The sequence below is a fragment of the Rhinolophus sinicus genome, chromosome 1 (genome assembly GCF_057876585.1).
Source record: "Rhinolophus sinicus isolate RSI-liver-muscle chromosome 1, RSI-T2T, whole genome shotgun sequence".
NCBI lineage: Eukaryota > Metazoa > Chordata > Mammalia > Chiroptera > Rhinolophidae > Rhinolophus > Rhinolophus sinicus.
The window spans coordinates 101,288,959-101,311,799 of record NC_142501.1 but is presented as its reverse complement, the minus strand read 5'-3'; the positions used below and the strand labels follow the sequence as shown (position 1 = coordinate 101,311,799).

The 22,841-nt window shown below is 49.0% G+C and overlaps 1 protein-coding gene across 1 annotated transcript in view; it reads left to right on the top strand.

Annotated features, from left to right (window-relative positions):
- The window catches only part of ADARB2 (adenosine deaminase RNA specific B2 (inactive)), a 393,920-nt gene extending 371,079 nt beyond the window's left edge, over positions 1-22,841 (top strand). The window contains exons 8-10 of the mRNA XM_019716542.3: positions 4,132-4,313; positions 15,987-16,165; positions 17,842-22,841. Coding sequence (XP_019572101.2) covers positions 4,132-4,313; positions 15,987-16,165; positions 17,842-18,018 — 538 coding nt within the window. The 3' untranslated portion in view covers positions 18,019-22,841. The remainder of the gene's footprint in view (positions 1-4,131; positions 4,314-15,986; positions 16,166-17,841) is intronic.

Sequence of the window (22,841 nt, the reverse complement as noted above, 5' to 3'; positions counted from 1 at the left end):
GGCTGGTAGGTGGGCGTGGACTGGCAGCCAGAAGTTCTGCTCATGGACTACTGGGGATCCATCACAGTGCTGTGGCTGGGACCCAAGACGAAGAGATACTGGAGGTGACAGCACGAGTGAGGACCGGATGATCACATACATGGTTTCTATGGCAACGGCAAATCCCCTAACTTGGCCAGCTCACAGCCCAAGAAGGGAGTGGGGAGAGAGGTACCCACGGGATGGCGGCTAGGAAAGGGAAGCAGTCCAGCCAAGAGAAGGCGCAGCCAGGAGGTCAGGTGGGTGGGGCAGGAACCTGGGAACATGGTGACTCATGCCCCCCGGGGTCAGGCAGGCCATGCGCAGTCCTAGTGGTCCTAGCGCTGTTCTTTCCGTGAATGTTCCATCATTTATCGAATCATTCCCTACTAAGAGGCAATGAGATTATCTTCAATTTTTTGTTTCGTTTAGTTTGCTTTGCAATTGCAAACAGGCCTCTCACCTCTCATGACTGCTTGTACAGATATCCTGGCCTTTTATTGAGTGTCTATCCATGGATGAATTCCTAGCAGTGATTTAAGTCAGTGGAAGGGTTACTGGTCTCTTTTGCTTAGAAAGGCCCAGGGGAAGATATCAGGAGGCTGGAAAAGGGATGGGCCCTTGGTGCAAAAATGCTCCTCCCTTGGCACTATTACCTCCCAAACAAGTGGGAGGGAGAAACTTGAGATTGGGGTGGTGGAGGGTGTGGAGGGGGACAGTTTCAACCCCCAGTCTGTGACCTTCACAATTAGAGATGTCATACTACTATTGATGGAGACTTGCTTAATGGAGAAGTTGTATTACTATATGGCCATATGGCCAGGGAGACCATCACAGTCACTTGCCAGGTTTGCTAGCCCTGCCCCTGCCGGCCCCGCCCCAGGGTCTCAGGACCTGCTGTAGACTGCTGCTCAGAATAGCAGGAAGCGGCAAGGGTAACCCAGCCGACTGCTGTCAGGTTGTGGGTTTCACCTGATTTTCTGACTCCAAAGTCTGTGTTGCCTGCTTCACTGCAGTCCTCAGCCCTAGCTGAGAATCACCTGGGGGCACTGCTGCCCACACTGGATTCCTGGAGTCCAGTGGATTCAGGATTGAATGGAAAACCCAGCTGCAGGAGATTCCCAACAGTCCCCAGAGGAGCCCAAGGGGACCAAAGTTGGAAACCACTGCCGTGTGGCAATGCTTGCGTCCTTGCTGAACACGGGTCGTTATCACATCTGTCAGAGTTTATTTCTGGGGTTTCCATTCTGTTCCACTTATCTGTGTGTCAGTTCTTATGCCATATATCTGTGATGGTGCTAAGGACGCAGCAGAGTTCACTGCTATTTTAGAGTTACGTCTCATTTCGGGGCCACGTCAAGGAGGCAGAAACAACAGGCAGGCACAACAACTGCTCAAGACGTGCACCGGCGACCGCTGTTCTGTGTCCCAGGTGCAAATGGATGGTGACCGTCTGAGGAAGGACCCACCCGAGATTGTTTCCACCAACACTTGGAGGCCAACGTTTGAACTGAGTGAGGAGATTGCTTCTCTTGGTTAAAGAAAGGCAGCCTTTCCCCAAGATCTCTCCCTCACTTATCTTTGGTATTTCAGTGATTGACAAACAGACAAAAATATATTTATTTAGGGATTATCTATATTGAAAACTAGACATGGATTTTTTTTTCTCTGTCAACATCGCAAGAATATCAGCTGTTTGAACAAAAGGAGAGGCATTTTTCCATTCAATCCTGAATGCTGAAAATTCTCCAGTTTCTATTCAGGAAGACATTTGTTTTTATTGATCGTGTTAGCTGAGGAAGTTTCAACTCCTTTAGCCAGGCAAGAAGAAGGTTGATTTTCTCTTTATTGTAAAGGTTATTAGGAGGAAATGAGATAGAGAAGTCATCTGTCTTTAGATAACCCCTTAGAATCACAACTGAGACATGTTCCAGAAGTTCTGTTCAAAGCCATACGCAGATGGCCTAATGTGCAGTGATGTGTCTTCTAGGAAACTAATTTTATTGTTCAAGATGTGGCTTATTTCTAGAAAGTGCTTTCTTACCAAGAGGGCAAGTGTCCATTTCCCTGCTTTTAATTGATAAGAAGTGTGAAGACTTCCCTAAGTATCTGGAAATAATGACACCCACTGAGGTTGTGTGCATCCCAGAACCCTTCGCCATAGAATGTAACTCCACATACTCGTATAACTGCTGATCTGCTCCATCTAGGCCCTTCGCTGCCAGACCGACTGCCCTCATCAACACATACAAACACCAGAAAGCCTGTATCTCGGTCGAAAGTGAAGTATACACTTTAAAAATGCATACCAAGCACTTTTCTAGTGAAATAGGCTAACCAGCAAATGTATTCTTTTGTTTATCTTCTTGGCATACCTTTCCAGCCTCTTCAGATCTAAAGAGGAGATATGCGAAACACTAAGTGAAGGTGACTTAGTGAAATTTTTCCTCACTTTTTGGTCTGTCCCTAGTACTGCTCAGAAGCTCTGGTCTCCGGTTTACCCACTCAGACATCAAAGCCGTTCCATCCAGGAACAGCTAGGACATCACAGACTCATCACTGGGCTTCTGGCAACCAGCTCCCAGAGCCCAGGCTGCACATGAGAGTGTAGTGTCCAGGTGAAAACAGAGGCTAGGGAGAAAGGACATTGCCACATTGAGGGGTCCCAAAGATCTGTGGTAAGTACTGTGTTGCCTTCAGAAATGTCTGCTTCTCCCGAACTTTCTGCCATGTAGTCTCTGGCAAAATTACAATCACGCAAAGGACGCCGGCTCCTTCCTTTCTGAGACAAATGACAGGACTTACAGAAGTGACCACTGTTATTTTTTTCTAAGTGAAGCTGTGGAAATCTGACAGAGTAAAGTAAATGTTTCATGAAACCAACGACTGCTTAAATTGTAGGACTGAACTGTTTGTATATAAATATTACCTTTTATATTCCATTCGAGCTTTATGTAGATGAACACATTACCTTAACGACCGCATCTCTGCGGGGGGCGCGGGGGGCGGAGGGCCTCGCCGGCCAGATGGCTGCCTTTTCTTGCATGAGATTAAAAGATGCTCCTCATTCCCCATGATGCTCTTGAGGCAGATTAATATCACCAGCTAAATTGCTCATGTTTTTGAAATAAAATTTAAAGAGAACTTTGTAAAGCAATTGGTGTCGCAGGTTCTGGGAGCTGACTGCTCTCCAGGTAGGGCGCACTGGTTTCAGCACTCGGTAATTAAAGGAAAGGGTTCTGTGTTAATTGACCGCTTCAGGAAAGAGAAATGTAATGAGTCCTTATTAATCATGAAGAGGAATGTGCCAGAGGCACCGCAATAACCTCTCTAACGTGGAGAAATGTTAATTAATGAAAAGAACAATGATGTAAGAAATGAGCTGCGTGATGCTTGCTGCTGATGGAGGCTGGATTTTAAACACATTTGTTGGAGTGCAAACCACAGAATGTGCCGCCTTGCTCATCAGCTCCATGTAACGTGCACCTCCCAAAGTGAGGGGGCATCTTAAAATGTTCCTGTCATCTGCGCTTGAAGAAGCAAAAACACTCAGCCAGAGTTTATTTATTTCAGAGAAAATGGGTTCGCCCTTCACCTCTGATTGGGTGTCTCACATCAAAACCACCCCAGAGCAGAACAAGGTCACTTACTAATGTCATTTCATTCCAACATGAGAGGTCCTGCTCACTGCTGAGGACAGAGGGAGGGAAGAGAGCATTGTCCCTACACTGAAGTAAACAAATTCCATTTCTGATATTTCCCAACTAATATAAAGAAAAATGCAGATTCACTATGGGGACAGAGTGACATCTTTTTAATCCAATTTTAAGTCCCTTGAAGAATATGTGGCTTCCAGCCCATCTAACAATTCATTTCCAGAAAGGAGGTCACACTCACTGCAATGCAGACCACCATCAGACCCGGTCCCCAGCACTTAGGGAGCTCGTAGTGGCCACAAGGCCAAAGGCCATGGCTCCATCGCCTGCACGGTGGGGACAGTGACACCTCAGGAGCAGAGCAGGCACCTTGCACAGCAATTGCTGCTGGGCCTGCCTGGTGGGGGGACGCGCGGTGGCCCCTCCCGTCCTGGCTGACCCCCGCCTCTCCCTGCAGGTGGAACGTGCTGGGCCTGCAGGGCGCCCTTCTCTGCCACTTCATCGAGCCCGTGTACCTGTACAGCATCGTCGTGGGGAGTCTGCACCACACCGGCCACCTCTCCCGGGTGATGAGCCACCGGACCGAGGACATCGGCCAGCTGCCCACCTCGTACCGGCATAACCGGCCCCTCCTCAGCGGTAAGACGACTGGTCCCCAGAGACACTCCCCTCCCATCAGCAGGCCGTCCCCCGCAAACCCCAGAGGGACCACACCGGGCAGACTTTACCCATGTTAGCCAATGGCGATTTCAGAGGTAGCCAGCACATTTACAGCGATGCACACCTCCGAAAAGGAGGAAGGTCACAGTGCACCTCGGAATGTAGGAAGGGGACACATTTTCGAGTGAATGCACGATAGGCCGCCCCACATCGGCGCATCACGGTGTCACTTCCACTGCGGTGGCCACAGTGCCCTGTGGAAATAAACTGTAGCAATCGTGCGTGTGTCCAATAGGACCTCCGAAGGCGGGCCGGGTATGTGAGAGGCGGGCACGCGCGGAACCCGCGGGCCATCCGGGCGGGCGGGGTGGCGCACGGGGGCGCAGCCAGCATTTCAGAAGCGGAGGTCAGGGCGCTGCGCCCCAGCACAGCTCCGCAGCCGAGCCTCCGTGTCCCCGTGCTGAAATGGGGACGGCCACCTGGAAGGAGCAGGAGTCACAAGGCCTTGACGCGGTGGAGTTCTCCGCGAGGAAGCGGTTTGGAGAGCTGCCGCCTCCGCGGGACAGCTGGGAGCTTCCCGGGACGTGAGTGCGAACTCCGCCCGGCTGAGGGGCTTGCGCGACCGCTGGTCCCTGGACCAGATCATGTGCTAGAGAAAATGGGAAGATAGAGCGCTGCTTGCAGCGTGTGGCTAAGAGTTGGCCTAAGATTGATTCCCAGGATTATAAAACGGTTCTGAGTTATAAAATCGGGGCGGTAACAGCGCCCCAGGGCGGTGGCAGGGAGAGCCAAGAGAAATAATCCATGAGAAGGACTTAACTAGCCAAGCAAGTGTTCAGGCAAGGACACCTCTCCGTCCGCTCCAACAGTGTCCCTGAACAACGGCGCGCGCTCCGGCCTCGGGCAGGGCGAGCCCAAGGGGCCTGCACCGGAATCCTTCCGAGCCGCTGTCTGCGGAGAGCCACCCTAGAGACGCGACTCTGGTCACTGCATGTTCAACGACACGGAAAGTGGGGGAGAGCAAGTAATTAAAGTCTGTGCTTTGAATACTCTTCTAAGAGAAACGTAATGTGCACTGGAAGTGACTTTGCTGGCGGTGTGGTCTGTCAGAGCTTTGAACCTCAAGGTTCAGTTTTCATTTTTCTTCATCAAGAAGAATCACAAGAAAGGGGGAAATCTGGATAGGACTGAGAAAGTCTGTCCGTGTTGATGGCGCATTTCACAGATATCTCTCAGTGTTGAACACCCTTAATTCACCTGAAGATTAAACTCAGGATTATTTTACAGCCCATGGCAAGGTCTTGACAATGAAAATGAAATGTGAGAGCTGGACCATAGGGATTGAATGTGAGAGTTGGTTCTGTCATGTGATGAAACTCCAGCTCAGTGCTACGCAGACAATAGCCTCAGTTGCCTTTCTTCACCGAACATTTTCCTGAAGTAGTAAAAACATCTAGCTGGTGTATGAGAAGGCTTTTCAGACATCGTGTTTCAGGAGCAACGGACTCTCTCAGAGAGAACTTTGACACTTACAGAAACGTCTGCCAACAGTGGCCTTAAGTCCGCATGGACACCACCTCACAGTGCCCTCGGACGAGGGCCTCCCTTTAGGGAACAGCAGTGGGTGCCATGGGACCTGTTGCTGTTGACGTCCACATTTTGTGTGAGGCTGAATTTCCAAAATACTGTCACACTTAGCTGCAGAATCTGACACGGGGTCTCCGGCCTCTTTGATTCGGGAGACAGTCCTGAAATTGATGATCATTAACAGTGGTTTGCAAAATAACCTGGCGGCAGAAGCAAGAAGCAAACATTTTCTTTTATGCAGAAAGTAAGTAATTCACAATCTTATATATATTAAACAAGCACAGGTATATTATGGAATAACCTACAAATTTTTCATAAATGTTTACATAAAACACATGAGCTTCAAAAAAATATCTGACAGTTTCCTTTGTCCTACAGTCATTAGCGATATGAACTTATCCTCCTGTGTCCTTGAAAAAATTGGGAGGAAAAATTATTATATATCTTGCTAGAAGAGTCTGAAAACAATCCTAATACCTTTTGCATGAAGATCAAAAAAGTTAGATACAACAAAGAACTATTTAATAACACATTTCCATAGATTAGCACTGATCTCCCTCAGCACATTAAATGGTCCACAGGTTATGGTAAACTTAAAATTATACAAAAACCTTGTTTCAGTCTTCTGGGGAGTTATTTTAAAAATATTTGTGTATTACTTAAGTTTCATTTAATTTCCACCATGATTTTAAGGACTTGTTTCACAAAAGAATTGAACATCAAATTTAATTACATTGCTCTTGAGAATTTTACAATTTAAGGAAAATACTTCCATTGTCAATACATTTTATTTATCCAAACATTAAGCAGTCAACATAATCCAGGTGCTCATTTAATCATTCAACAAATATGTATTGATTACTTATGATGTGCACGGGACGACTTTGTGCTGGGAATAGAGTAGTGAATAAGATGGTCGAAAATCCATACCCAAAGGTGAATACATTCCAGTGGGGAGACAAACAAACAAACAAACAAAATGTAAATGCTTTATAGAAAAATAAGGCAAAGAGGGGATTAAAAAGTGACCCTCCCCTGTAATCAGAGAGTCAGCTAAGATGTTACTGAGGGTGACTTCTGAGCAAAGTCTTGGAGGACGAGAGAAGGAACCTGTGGGGGGCAGAGAGAAGAGGGTGGGGGGCAGAGCTGGAAGAAGAGTGTCAAGGTGTCAGGGGTTAGGAAATAGGCAGGGCTACAGCTGGGTATGGGAATATGTCAGTCAGGACTCAGTCTGAGCCCTACATAAGCAGGTCCCTGGGGGCTCACAGAGCAGGTTGAAACAGTCTCCACACCGAAATTTAGATTACAATGACAATGATCGGACTAAGAGAGCAAAATAATCCTACAGAAATTTGCAGATACAACACTGGCACACAACAAAAACCAGCAGGCACAGGAGGAGACAAGACCACCTTAAAAAAACACAGCAGACACAACAGACGATGCAAAAAGACCCACAGCTCCAGAGATGGGGGTTCACGGACACAGACTTTCATGTAACTGTGCTCAACAGGATAAAAAAAGGTTTAAAAAACAAGAAGGAAAAATGTAGGGGAGAGATGGAAGCCAAGGGGAAAAAAGAACCAAATGAAAATTTCAGAAATAAACAAAACAGTGTGCATAGCACAGAATAGGTTTAATAGCAAGTTAAATGCAGCCAAGGAAGGAATGAGTAAATTGGAACGTCACTCTGAAGGAGACACCCAGAATGCAAACGAGACAGACAGAGGGTGTGTTGTCTCTGTCAGAGGGTTGTAATCCAGAGAAGACATCCAATGGGATATGCTCATTTTCCTACTAGAAAATAGATTTATTTTAAGGATTGGCTTACACAATCATGGGGGCTGGCAAGTCAGAAATCTGCAGGGCAGGACAGCAGGCTGAACATTCCAGCAGGAGTTGGTATTTTAGCCAAGTTCAAAGGTAGTCTGGAGTCAGAATTCCTTCCTCTTAGAGGGATCTCAGTCTTTGCTCCTACAGCCATCAACTGATTAGATGAGGCCCACCTGCATAATGGAGGGTGATCTGCTTTACTCAGAGTCTACTCATTTAAAGGTCTGTCCCAGCTAAAAATACCCTCACAGCAATGTCCAGCTGGTGTTTGAGCAAGCATCTGGAACCACAGCCCAGTCAAGTTGACATGTAAAATTAACCATCTCAAAGGGAAAATACAAAAAAAAGTAAGAGACAGAGTGAGAACGTCTAACATACATGTAAAAAGAGTTCCAGGAGAAGAGAGAAAAAATGGAGTGGGAGCGATACTTAAAAACATAATAATAACTAAGAATGTTCCAGGACAGATGGAACACTTTTAGTCACAGATCTAAGAAGCATGTTATACCCCCAGAAGAACAGTTTAAAATCCTCCCCTCGGCAGTAAAAGTGATTAAAAAAAAAAAAAACAGGAAATCGAAAAAACAGTCAGAAAATAAAAGATCAGCTTCCACAGAGCTAAATCGAATGGCTAACTGATGCTTGGAAGATCAAAAAGAAGGAAACAATATATTTAAAATGTAGACTGAAAATTAACCTCAATCTGCAAATCTAACCCAGTAAAAGTATCCTTTAAAAATGAAGGCAAGACGACATTCCAGACAGAGCATAGCTGATTCGACTCCAGCAGACTCGCATTGAAGGAGACACTACATGTGTTATTTGGCAGGAGAGAAATGATGCCAGATGGGTAATGAGAATAAAAACACATGAAAATCATCCACTTTTTTATTCAGTATGAAACCTGGCTTATTAATACAGTTGGGATATTACAGCAGTGAAATATATGTGATTTGAAGCAAAACTGATGATATCTTGCCAAAAGTCCCTTTATCCCATATCTTTTGAAATAATGACGATCCTTACAGGAACCGATAACCATTATCGGGCATTATCAGGTTATAAAATGAAATATTCACATTTTTTCCTGCCGTGGAGGAAATGTCACATCTTTGATAGAGTCCTGTGAGCCCGTGCCTCTCACACTAGGAGGAACACAAACCACAGTCATTTATGGTCCAATTAAGGTCATGGTCCTATTGGCTCTAAGGAGAAAGTCCCTGAAAATTAGTGTGGAAAACTCTCCTTAGAGAAGGCACCCCAGCCTCCCACGCTGGCAACAGAGACTTTCACAGAACACCATTAATGCGTGGCCAGCAGCTAGCCCAGCACATGCCCCCTGCACTGGCGTTCAACTGTCTGGGCCACCAGTGCATCAGCCTTGCAGATGAAGGAAAGCAAGAGAAACCTGTAATGGCCCCATTTTTTCTCATACTGTGTGTTCCCCTGAGGCTGGCAGGGGCCCAGAAGACTTGTCACCAGTATCTCAGCAGGAAGAGCTCACGGCCACCCTCCATTCTCCTCACACGTGATCTCCAGAACCTAATTCACCCCGCGCAGTTTCCTTGGAATGTGCTCAAGATGAGACAGTAGCTACAAAACCACTGCCAATTATGATTGTGTTGATTATAATGAAAATGAATAAAATGACATTAATACAGCATTAATACAGTCACTGCCATCCCTAAGTTCACACTGAAGTGTCACTAGTTTTCTTCCATTAGAAGTGGGTGTGGGTCCGGCCTGGTGGCTCAGGCGGTTAAAGCTCCATGCTCCTAACTCCAAAGGTGCCGGTTCGATTCCCACATGGGCCAGTGGGCTCTCAACCACAAGGTTGCCAGTTCAACTCCAAGGGATGGTGGTCTGTGCCCCCTGCAACTAGAAAACGGCAACTGGACCTGGAGCTGAGCTGCGCCCTCCACAACTAAGACTGAAAGGACACCAACTTGACTTGGAAAAAAGGCCTGGAAGTACACACTGTTCCCCAATAAAGTCCTGTTAAAAAAAAAAAAAAGTGGGTGTGTGTAGAGTGAGGGGTGGGAGAGGTGTGTGTGAGGTATGTGTGCATATGTCTGTACATATGTGATGTGTGCATCCATGTGTGCATTGTATGTGAGGTGCGTGCCTATGTGTGGTGTGTGTGCACATAGATTTGTGATGTGTGCACATGTGTGTGCATATGCATGTATGTGTTGTGTGTGATGTATGTGCACGTGTGTGTGAGGTGTGTGCATAAATTAATGGTGTGTGCACACGTGTGTGTGCATGTACATGTGTGCCTCTGTGTGCATTGTGTGGTGTGCTTGTGTGTGATGTGTGTGCATGTGTGAATGTGCATAGATTTGTGATGTATGTGTATGGGTGCACTGTGTGTATGTGTGCTGGAGTGTGCATGCATGTGTGTATGTGTGTGAATGTGTGAATGTGCATAGATTTGTGATGTGTGTGCATTGTGTGTGCATATGCATGTGTGTGTATGCATATGTGTGTATATGTGTGTGTGCATGTGTGCACATAACTCCCATAGGTGTCTGGCCATCTATGAAACCCAAGCGGCCCTTCTTTGCTGCCCCTTTGTAATTCTGTGCACGCCTGGAAGCTGCTTCACTCACTTCGCAAATTAAACACAGTGTTACCTTGCAACACAGACCTGCCTCACTTCATGTAAAAATTACATTCCTAAATGTCTTGTGTCAATTTAATTTAGGGAAAGTGAATTACATTTTAAATATAGTAAGCCCACTAGCTATTTAAAAAAATTCAGTAATGTCTCTCTTACACACTGCTTTTTAAAATATATAGGATTTTCTCACAGTGAGGCATCTTTTAATAGCTACACAAGCAATGATAAAACTCATTTTCATGGCTGAATTGTGGGTTCACGGTCATTGCTCTTAAATAATGGTGGTGGCCAGGGAGGTCACAGTGACAGTAGCAGTAAGTGAAGTGGTGGCGGTAGTGGTAATCGCAGTAGTCAGCGGGTTCATTAACTTACCAAAGGCCACACTGCCAGCCAGTCACAGAAGTGACATCTGAACGTCATCTGTTTCCTAGTAACACAGTCATATGCACGTGACTGAAACGTCAGACCACCTTCATGAATTAGTCCACCTGGCAGAGCGTTTGTGTCTGAGGGAGGCTGATGGAGACCTGCTTATTCTCATACAGACCTACTTAGAAATGAAATGCTCCTCTAAATGTTCACAGAAGGTGTCTAACATGAGCGAGAAGATGGATAATATGGCAGCGTGAGCGAGCAGAGGCCAGCACCCCTGAGTCTGTGTCAGGCCCCACAGATTCTCAGCACTGGGTCCACGAGGGATCATGCTGATAAAGCAGCTGTGTAGGAGGTAGGGTTCTTTCCAAGATACTGGACATAACTACTAAGAAACTACTTAAGGAAAGCCTGCTCTGCCCTTCACCAGGTTACACCACCCTTCAGGTCACCTTTTTTCTTTTACCCTCTGTTGGTTTTCTCAAAAAGTTTCCAAAATGAGGTCCTAGCCAACTAAAGCCAACCGTACATGCCCAGTGGGGGCTTGGCATCCCATTCTCACCAGCCATCCATCCCGACAGCGAGCAGCACTGGGCTTCCCACCAGTGACGGGCTCAGAGAAAAGGGGCACCAGACGTGGCTGAAAGCAGCTGCAGCCCTTCACCTTCAAATCCAGGCCTCCTGCCAGAAGTGGTACCGAGAGTCTGATGACTCTTTCCCCAGAACGTTGTCTCTCTGGATTCTTAGACCAGTTCTAGAATTCAAAGTTAATGCTGCTAATCGGATGCAGAACGGCCACCCCAAGGTGCCTAAGCCTGATGCCTGGGGTCTAAGTCAACTTGTTTGGAAAAGGGGCCTTTGCAGATGTGATAAAGTGAAGGATTCTGAGATGAGATTATCTTGGATTATGTCAGTGGGTCTTACATGCTGTCACAAGTGTCCTTATAAGAGAGGCTGGTGGACATGGAGAAAGAGAGAGAAGAAGAAGCAGAGAGGAAGAGGGAGAGAGGAGAAGCCATGTGCAGATGGAGACAGAGATGGGAGAGATGCAGCTATAAGCCCAGGGGCCTGGGGCCCCCAGAACTGGAGGAGGCAGGAAGGACCCTCCTTTAGACCCTCTGGAGGGCACGCAGCCCTGTGACGCCATGACATTGGACTGCTGGCCTCCGGGGCTATGAGGGAATACATTTCTATTATTTGCTGCAACTCACCAACTTTGTAGAAGTTGATGACAGCAGTCCAGGCAACCAATACGGTGCTACAACGTTAAAGTATAAAATGTCTACATAGAAGCCACATTGTGCCAGTGTTGCCACACAGTTAAGGCAGGGTTCCCCCTCCCCCGCCCCGGCCCTGGGATTCATTTGCTTTGTTTTCGTTTGGGATGCCAAGGAGCAGGTGGCAGACGCTTGGCTGAGGTGGTCCGGCCCTCAGAGCGACACACGTGTGTACTTGCAAATGGAGCCCATGGCCTTGAACAAAGTTTGTCTGTGCACAGTGCTGTTTTCTGAGTGTTTATTTGTCGGCAGAATAACGGACATACCTTATGCTCGTCCCTAAGTCTCAGCTAGGACTGGTCCCATGTCAACTGCAGATTTGACCTGTCCGCCGCTTTCTGTGGTTGTGGTTTCTGAACACTCCCAGGAGGTAGAGTCGTGGCCTGGGGGGCGGGGGGCACCACTCCCCCTTGGGGGTGGACTGGGTCCGTAGGGTGTGCTCGTGTCTTGCCTTGAGGATCGTGAGGAAAATGGGTCTCAGGTGCATCTGTGATTGTGAGGATGCAGACGTCTGCTTCAGGGACACTGAGCCCAGGAACTCACACCTCTCCTGCTCCCACCTCCAGCCAGCGGGAGGGCAAATAAGACACAGAGCAGCTTCTCACTTCTGGCCTGAGCACACGCGCTTTCCTGGAATCAGCACCGTCTGTGAGCGTCACCGAGGGTGCCATCGGTGTGGGGAGAAGTAGGCCCAGCCTTCCTGCTGCTCTTTCCGCACTTTCAGAAGTCCTTGGTCCAGAGGAAGCACCAAACAACTCCCGCTCTGTGGACTGGTCCCTGCGCCAACAAGGTACCAGCAAGGGAAATTGATTTGAAACTGTAAAATCAATACACAGTGAATGAGACCATTCAGATATGTGCATAAGGCTCCTTAGAAACCATGTTTAGAGAGAGGTTACCTATGTGACTGATACAAACAAGGAGAAAACAGGAAGAATCATCCTGAAACACAGGAAACTGGGAAAGCAAATAAACGTGGCTCGGGCTGGCCGTGGCCTTCTCATCAGAACTAGGAAAAGAAGGCCTCCTGGGGCCCACCCCCACCCCAGATCTGCTTGCTCAAGGCCAGTGAGTGCTGGATAACAAAGAACTCTCCCACTGTCACTGTCATGGTGACACTGTGATGGTGACAGCATGTGGTCCAGCCACTCAGGTTTCCCACAGGGAGAGCATATCACACAGACTGACACCAGCATTCTGAGATAATTATCTTTCCTTTACATCAGCAAATTTGCATGTTAGAGTCAGCCGAGTCGGTCTCCTTGGGTATCATCAGCAGTCATCACTAGCGATAGTGACGTCACAAGTGTACCACTGGCACGAATATTTAGTGAACATTCAAGGTGCTATGTCTATAGGACTGAGAGGGAGAGAGGAAAAGGGCAGGGAGGGTGCACTGCCATTCCTCCAGGTTGCTTTGCAGGGTTTTTCTTACAGGCAGAAGACAGAGGGAAGATAATCCTTAAAGTAGAAACTCAAAGTGTAAGTAGACAGATAATAACGTCTCCAACAGAGGCAACCACTGAACAACACACAAATGAAACAAAACATACTTGATGTGAAAGGGGCTCTGGCCCTTCCTCATGGGTTCGTCACTCCACTCCCTGGACATGGTTAGGTGAGCAGGTCTCCCTGACTGGGGAAGTCCCTGTGACCCTACTGGGAACATTTCTGATGTACGACATGGTGATCACGAAACAAACCAGAGTTGCCTTTCATCCCTTCAAATGAAAATAGTATTTATGGCACAGGACATAGTCACAAGTGCACCTATCTGTCCTGTTTGACCTTTAACAAGAGTTGTCACTATCCGCGAGCACAGTCAGGAAAAGAATGGTGAAGGTCACAGAGAAAATTAGGAGCAAAGACAAGACGGGAAGTAAGTTTCCAGATTCCTGCAACCCCCGTGTCCCCCCTCTGGTCCCGGAGATGTTTGGGGATCATCACTGGACTTACACGTCCATTCATACTGCAAACAGCAGTTACTAAGGCTACTGGAGTTAGAAATCAACATTTGTAACTTGGTTTACACAGTCACATCTGTGATCCCAGCGACTGTCACAGCATAAGCCAATTTCCCATTCACACACCTCTTTGCTTCTCCAACAAGCTGGGCCAAAGGCACTGAGAAGGTGGCTGTTGCTGAAATCAGATCCATCCACCAGCCAGCGCCTTTCTCTGCGGCGCCCGTGTTTTCCTCCCCCGTGACCCCATGTGTGGGGCTGGATAGACTGGTAGAAGCCGAAGCCAACACGTGCGGGACGCTCTGTGTGGCTGCACCCCAGCCCTCTCCTAGTCGGCGTGTATGCTGAGAGCTGCGGGCCTCAGTACTCAGTCCTGACTGTGGAGAAGGCCAGAGGGACAGGGAATGGGGAGGGTGAGGAAGGTGGGGAAGAGGGAGGGAGAGAGGCAGGTGCTACGGGTCCTGGCCTGGTGTGCAGCCCTGGGGCACCGCTGGCCTCTCTTTGTGGCCGGTCACCCCAACCTCAGCCGCTGCCTCCTCTGGCCCACTAGGGTGGCCTCGATGGTCAACGCACCAGACTGTCCCCCTACCCAGCTCTTAGCATGGGTAGCTGCCCTACGGACTCACTTCAAGGAAAAGGAAGGTGCTGCTGTAGATGGAGTTAGCCTGGATGTCTGGTATTGCCTACCTGTGGCCAGGAGAAGGTCAGCAGGTGATTTTGGTCTGGAGCCAGGCCACACAGGTGGCGGAAGGCAAACTCCGAGGGTGCAAGTGTGGAGGGTGGGAATCTGTGCAGGCAAGAAGCCCGGGATGGTGTGGGCAGTGGGAAGACCCGGTCTGTAGCTCTCAGTTTGCAGCTGCACAGAAGGCACTCACATGGCGCTGGCTGTCCCTCCCAGGGTGTCTGCTGCAAGCGCGGAGAGCCACCCAGCCCTTCACTTCCCAACACCTTGGCTTCTTCACCGTGCGTCATGACTCTACTATGACCCCTGAGCAGCCACGCGCTGGCCTAAGTGCAGTGCAGTAAAGCAGCCAGCTCTGTCCTGCGTCACCCACTCTTGGAGGACACACGGCCAGAGGGGAGAGGACGGCTGGGAGGGCCACAGCAGCATCAGAATCGTGGATGATTTAGAATCCTGCGGAGTCACAGGGAGGGCTGGCGAGGCCACACCCAGGGCTCGTGGCGGTCCAGGCATTGCTCCACCAGTGTCTCGGAATGGGTGACAGAGGGTGGACGCTACCAGTGTGGCAACGCCCAGGCTGCAAACAGGTGCCGCCGCAGAGCAGGGCAACCCAATCTATCCCTCTCCTGAGTGGCTGTGCGAACCTGCGACCACAGAACCTATCCTCCTGAATAGAAATGGGCGTATGACCTGACGAAGGGACAAACTGAAAGATGGACTTCTCTGCCAATTCTGGAAGCTTTCTGGACAGGACCAACCTCAGGGCGTGGGACCAAGCAGTGCACAGGTACCACGCTTGGCTTAACGCTCTGTTGTCCTCAAATTCTCACTGGCAGTGGCACGGGTCCCAGGGTTTCATCTGCTGTTCGGGTCACGCTGCTTGTTAATCAGTTTGCACTGTCACACCCCTTGTTCTTGTTGTTGGCGTCTGTGTCGCCCACAAAACTCTGAGCCTCAGGGCAGTTCTGTGGTGTCCAGCGCGTGCTCAGGCGGCTTCCAAGTAGCTGTTTCTCCATTAATCCATCAACAAATCTTTGCAGGAAGGGAAAAAATCGGTAGCTTCTTTATTACGAGACTCCCTTAAATTAAAAATCCCTTAAATTAAAAGGTGAAAAACGTGGTTCCGGTACTGTCAGTGTGAGGCTTCCGTGCCAGGGTCAGGCTGAAAGGCAGCGCTGACCTGGCCAAAAGCGAGAGGTGAGGTGTCGCCCCGTGCAATCCGCGCAGGCGCAGACGTGTCCCGCGGGTCTGGCTGGAGGCCACCGGCTCGCCCACCCGCGGTGCTCATGCATTCGCCCCCACTTGTTCCCACAGGCGTGAGCAGCGCCGAGGCGCGCCGGCCGAGGAAGTCTTCCCACTTCAGCGTGAACTGGGTGGCGGGCCACGCGGACGTGGAGATCCTGGACGCCACCACCGGGAAGCGCAGCTGTGGGGGCTGGTCCCGGCTCTGCAAGCACGTGCTCTCCGCCCGGTGGGCGCGGCTCTATGGAAAGGTGGGTGACGGCGCCTCCGCGGGAAGCCAGCGGGCCACCAAGGCCAAGGGCCCACAGAAAGCCGTTGGGTCTGCAGCCAGGGGGACACGTGACACAAGAGCCGCTGCCGGGTCTGTTTCCTTCTCCCCAACTCCCCGCAGGCCCAGCGGCTGGGGGCGGGGGTATTACTGTGACACCTGGTGTGGCCAGCACAGGACCCCACAGGAAAGCCTGCACAAGGCACTGCAAGTCGGTGTTATTCCCAGTGCAGATCTAAGGAAACTGACCCTCAGAGAAGGTAGGTGATTTCCTGAATTTTGCAGGTAGTGACTGCCAGAGAGGGTTGCAGTCATTCCTCCCCAGCTCCCCAGGCTGCTTGTTTCTACTGAGTATCAACTTATGCTCTCCTCTAGAAACAGTACACAATAACAATATTTCTGGGTTTGAAATTGTAATATACACTTGCAGGTTTTTCCCAAGCATAACAAGTTATAACAACAAACCCAGGAAACAAAAACAAAGAAACAAATTAAAGCAGCGGAGCTGGTCCTCCATACTTTCTTACCCAGCAGCGACTTCAAACAGAAGTGACTTTTGTGGCTGTCAGCCCGTAGAAGAACAGGACAGACATGCTGAGTCTTAAAACAAACATTGTGTCTTTTCTGAGGACACTGGAAATCGCACATCTCAGCTCCTAACTTTGCAGTGACCCCTGCAGCACCATGGGCCCTGTGAGGACCTAGTCTGTTCTTCCCCACCTGTTCTGGACACTTTGCACGGGTCCTCTCTTCTACACACTGGGCGTCTGTGTTGAGGTTCTGAAAGGTCAGCGCTCACCATCAACTCTGTCTTGCTAAACAAAGGGGCCTCTTCTGCTTAGGCTCAAGGTGATGGTGGCAGCAAGCTGGGAGGCGAGTCTCTACTCACTGGGGACCCTGCAGTGTGACTCAGTATTCTGACCTCCCTGCTGCCTGGGGCAATCAGGCCCTACGTGGTCCCTGCCTGTGTTGGCTGCACAGCTGTGCCTGTCGCAGCTCAGGACGAGGAAATATTCTGCTTTCATTGTCCTCCTAGCCAGTTAGAACATAACTCGAAACCCTCCTGGGTGCCGCCTCGAAGATGACGATGTCTCACTTCCCAGGGCCAGCCACAGCCCCACCACCCCCACCCCAGTTTGAACCCCTAAACCTCCTCCAAAAAAGTAAAACTATACACAGTGCTTGGATTTTTAATAGCAAGCAAGTTACATGCTCATTTTCATCCAGTATTCACTCACACTCCTGGTGAAGCACTTTCCCCAAAAAGTGGGTTCTCCATGGAATTATAGGATTGCAGGTTACTACTCCAGCTCCTGTTTTTATGTTTGGCTTTTATGTGAGACTTTATTTTATTGGTAGGTCAATTTGGGGAGAATAAATATTTAAGAGCTTTAGTAAGGCATAACAAACACATGACCGCTGTACATTTAAGGTGCACAACTTGGTATTTTGTGGCCTAACAGGTGAGGTGACCAGAGCTTACGAACACACAGTGAGATCTAGTCTCACAGCATGTCAGGTATACTGTCTCTCTGTCACATCACTTTTCCATTTCAAAGGAAGTGAGAAGGAAAAGCACAAGGTAACATTTGCTTGCAGTGCCCGGGCACTCCATTTCCACCTGTAGTTCACGTGTCCTTTCTCACTCCCGTCCCACAGCTGAGCACGCGGATACCGAGCCATGGGGACACACCGGCCATGTACTGTGAGGCCAAGCTGGGGGCACACACCTACCAGTCCGTTAAACAGCAGCTGTTCAAGGCGTTCCAGAAGGCGGGCCTGGGCACCTGGGTGAGGAAGCCACCCGAGCAGGACCAGTTCCCTCTCGCTCTCTGAGTCGCTGGCCCCAGGCCCTCAGACGGAGTGAGGCGCCTGGGCCAGATGGGAGGTGGGCAGGCGTGAGGGGAGAGACCATGCTGACCGGGTCTGTGCATTCATTTCCTTTGGTGTTCCAAAAATACCCAAGTGTGCAATGCTTGGAGGAGCAACCAGACTCGAACTAGGAGCGTGCTGCTTCTCAGATGGCCAGTCCCGGGCTGGATCAGCACAGCCGGCCCACCTTCAGGCACCAGGGCAGTGAGATTCCTCAGTGTGTCAGAGGGATGGTGTCTATCTGTTCAGGCTGGAGGCTCCAGGTGGCAGCCTTGAAAGGTGGTCCCGAGGCATTGCCAGTTAGAAATAAACCTCAGGCACCATTCGCTGTGTTCCCCTTTCGAGCGATGCACTTAGTTGTCACGAGCACAAGCTTATAGAAACTTCAAGATAAGCCACAAGTGAAGAGAAAAGCCATGGGCTCCTCCCCAAAGAAGCCAGTAAGAACACCCTGTCGTTTTCATTATTCATTTAAGTGTTTTATTCCGTCTCCTTTTGCAAAGCATTTAGGATGCACGATACTAAAGAACCCCTAAAACAAGACCAGAGAAATGAGACCATTGGTACACAGCAAAGGAACTAGACGCGACAAAACTAAAGTTCTCTGAGTGTCGCAAGCTGTCCCGTGTCCCTCTCGTCCATCACAGCTCTGTGTCTCTGGCAGATAGCGGTACCAATAAATAAGTTTGAGCTGCCTACGTGTCTGCAAGCACCCCAACCCCTCCCCACCAGGGAGTGAGGAAATCCTGGCCTAGCCCAAATTCTGACTTAGGAACTAACTTGTTCTTACAAAGCAAGCACAAAAGCCTCCAAAACAACCTTGACTCTGGGCGTGAAGACCTACCAGCTCTCCATTCCTTTAGGTTCCCCATCACCATCACCATCTTGCACGACAGAAAAAATTCTCAAAGCAACTGCACAAACGCAAGAGGCAGGATTCTGTCCTGGCCAGAGCAGACGTCAGACGACAGAACCCTCCACCACACGGCTGGACAGAGGATGCGCTGCCCGCAAGTGAGGTGGTCAGGCGCCTGGACTTGCACTCTGCCACCGAGAACTCATCTCCAACACCCCGCCTGCCAGTCGACAGGTCTCTAATTTCTCCGACTACAAGATTGTGTTAAGTAGCAAAGCTTCATAGCAGGCAGCTCTAGACTCTGGGCTCCGGGTTAGAATCCCCACTGACCACCTTGGGGTACAGCCTGAGAATACAGGTTTCCCACTTAACCCAGGGAATGCACGTATAACATCATGCTGTATATATTCGGGTACAAATTACAGACACAATATCAATCAGGCAAAAGTGAAACGAAGTGTAGATATTTGTTACATGGTAACAAGAAGTAGACACATTAGTATGCAAACAGAAGCTTTTCCCAGGTTTCATATAAGGTCAAATTTGTTGCTCAAGTTCTTTTAGAAAGGAACATAGGCACTGCGGTGTACAATTTCTCCAAGATAAAGTTTCGAAATATAAGAAAATGTTTTTACAAATGTGACTCATTAATCCGTTATAAAAATTGAGGAAACAGAATGAAATCTTAGTACAAACAGCCCGCTTATATAAGTTTCTAATAATCTGATGTATCACGAGGGTGGGGCTTAGAAATCCAAAATCCTTAAGAGTGGATTTGATTTAGACTCTCAGCCGCCAATAACTGAAGCCCTTCTCCGAAAGTGGTGGGCACAGGGATCCCGGGGTGAAGTCTGCGCCCTGAGCTTGCTGCCTGGACAGGGTGTATGCTTTACATCAGCTGCTCCAGACAATGCTCCCCCTTCCATGCGGAGTGCACACTGGCAGGCGATGCAGGATGCAGCACCCTTCAGAGGGCACCGTGGGCCACCCATCTGATCTGGTTCAAGGGACCTGGAAGGTACTCTCCTACCCCATAGTGAACACGCCCACAATGCCCAAACTAAAGCTGCTTGGTCACAAGTCATTTTACATGAGGCCGTGGCTCTACAGAAACAACCCAGACTTCACTAAAACACAAGCATCTACTTCTGGAGAAAGCCACACACTAGCACCACTGTGCCCCCTGGCTCCATCGTGGGGGTGAGTCTGTGAGGCAGGCAGGGGCTCCTTGGAAGGGAGGCTAGGCTCTGCAAAGAAGGCTGACAGCAAGAGAAGGTTCCAGTGCAGCAGGAAGTCCATCTGGCCTGGCACTCTCCGTGGAGGCACTTGTCAAGTGCACGGGGAAATGGGGGAGACCGGGCAGGCGGTGGGGAATGTTTGCTGTGTGCACAGGGCAGTGAAGGGTGGAGAGCTGAGCCACCAGAAGACTGACCCAGCCAGGAGGCCGGGCACAGGGAGGCCAGGCACCGGTGTGGCTGGAGGGACAGGTCATTTCCCAGAGAGAGAAGATCTAGAAGGGGAAGCCTGAGGGTTTCACTGTCTGCCTCAAAGTCCAAAAGGATGTCCCAACACTGCCTTAGGGCAGGTCTACCCTGCACTTTTTAAACAGAAAATCTGGTGAATTTGGGTCTGGAGGGAGACCACACCCACTTCACCACCTGAGGTTTCCACAAGGAGAACAAAGCATGGGTAGATGGTTCATGACTTTAATCACCCTGAAAATATGACCCAGCAGAACAAAAGGAAGAGGCACAGACATAATGGCAGGGGCTCCCCAGGCAACCAGGTTACACAACTGCCCCCACTGCCCACCTGAATTTGCCTTGGAATCACCACTTTGCATCACCTGATGGCTCAAGCTCCTTTGTTCCCAACCTCCCCATGTTCTGTATTTACATCTTTTTAGTTCTATGTCTAATGTCCAGATAAAATCAGCACCACCTTTATCTGCCTCCAAAGCACCTGTTGCTTTCCTGTCAGGGAGATAAGCCATGGAAGCTTCCCTGCCTGGTTCTCACAAAAGGTGACCACGTGCCAGGCTTTGGCGTGACTTGGCCAGGAGGTCACACGGTTACGTGAGCTCTGCTTGTCCAGCTCCAGCGCCCAGTTTCACAACAACATGTGACAGCAAGTTACTGGATTTAGGATTTCTTTGGTTTTGGTTTTTGCCAAGGAAAGGATTTGAGGGTCTGTAACTATCACTTCTTTTCATGTCTGTGGTTCTCTTTGAGTCTGTATGTATCTTTCTTGCCACCACTGGTTTTGTGACAAGTCTTAGTCCTCAGAAACATCAAGTTGATTTCCTATGCAGGTGAACACAGCTCATGTTGTTCCCACATACTTTCCTTTTCACAGGGAGTTGTTCTTATCAATAAAAATTTTTTCCTTTGTTAGACTGTTCACCACATCTGGAGAGTCATAGACAGTAACTACATGGTATCAATGCCCAGAATAGAAGAGTTAGAATATTTTGATGAAATCCTATTTTTAGACTATAAATTTCAAGATGTGTCTATAGTATCTTGTTTAAAAAAATTTAAAAAGACATTTAAAACTTAGACATTTTTAATTTAGGAAAACTAACACACCCATTTTTTAAGAAGCCATTTTAATGAAATCATTTGCGCAATTGGCCCAAAACACTATAAACTTCACACTTCCTAGTGTGGACAAAGGGGGTCAGGGACAGCCTTTCTTCCTGTGCACTGACCGCGATGACCACCTGGCAGAAGTCTGGTTGCTGTACCTGTGCTGGTTACCCCACTCTCTGGAGTCCAGTTCCCGCGTTGGTCACCTATCGTGGTTAGGAGGGTCTGCGTCCTGCACGTTTCCAGCTCCAAGTTCTCACGGAGTTTGTGGGCCGTGTGACAAATTATAAGCCCACGATTCAGGACAGGCTGTAACACCATCAAGCAGCATCTAGCAAGGAGAACAACCCTCTGAGGTCTTCCTGGCCTTTTTATGCTTCTGCAGGCACAGTGATGAGACGTGGGGTAGGTGGGGACAGGACAGGTGGGTGGGACCCACACGTGCAGAGATGGGGGCGCTCTCGACCCTGTCTGTGGTCCTGACCCGTTGCAACCTGCTGCTCTGCTGTTTCTGGGAACGCTGGGGTATTGTTGGCTCCTGTCAAACTCCTCCCACAAATTCTGAATCCGATAAAGGACGGGGGTGAGGAAGCTGACACAGACAAGGCATGCAGACTGCACAGCGACGGCCTGGGACAACAAATGCAGCCCCTCTCGGTCCTGGACAATCACCACTGTCTGCAGCTTCTCCCACCAGCACTGCCTCTCTGGTTTTCTTTCTCACATGTTCCTCTCCCTCCACTTCCTGTTCCCTTTTTTATTGCCTTCCTTCCCTATCCTAAACTTCCGATTCCCTCGGACTGGAGTGTCAGGCATGTGTCTGCCCCAAGCTCCACAACGGTCATCTGTGAAGCAGGTGGACACTCAGAATAGGCCTGAGTCTGATGGGTTCCTGTGACGTGTTGTCCAGAGGGGTTTACGAGAGTCCTTTCCTGGTTTCCTGTAACATGTCCACGCAGTCAGACCTCCCACCAAGAGGGATACCGATGGCCACGTCTCTAGAAATTTAGACTAGACAATACCACTTCTGCAGGGAACTGCAGACAGTATCAAATCTGCAGATAGTAATACTTTGTTTCCAAACTCATCATTTCACAGTCAAAATTTGGGGGATGCAACACCCTCTAAGATAAAATGACCTGGATTTTAGGGCCTCTTTTCGCACAGGCACTAGATTTCTATCACTCTGCAGTATATGCATCAGTAAAAACAAAAAAATACTTTCCCAGCAGTGCCCAGTTAACTTTCAACTAATTTTCAGCATTTTTTAAGCAAAATTAACTTAACAAATAGTAATTCTTAAGTGAAGGTTTGTACATAAAAAGCATGATTGAATGGCAATA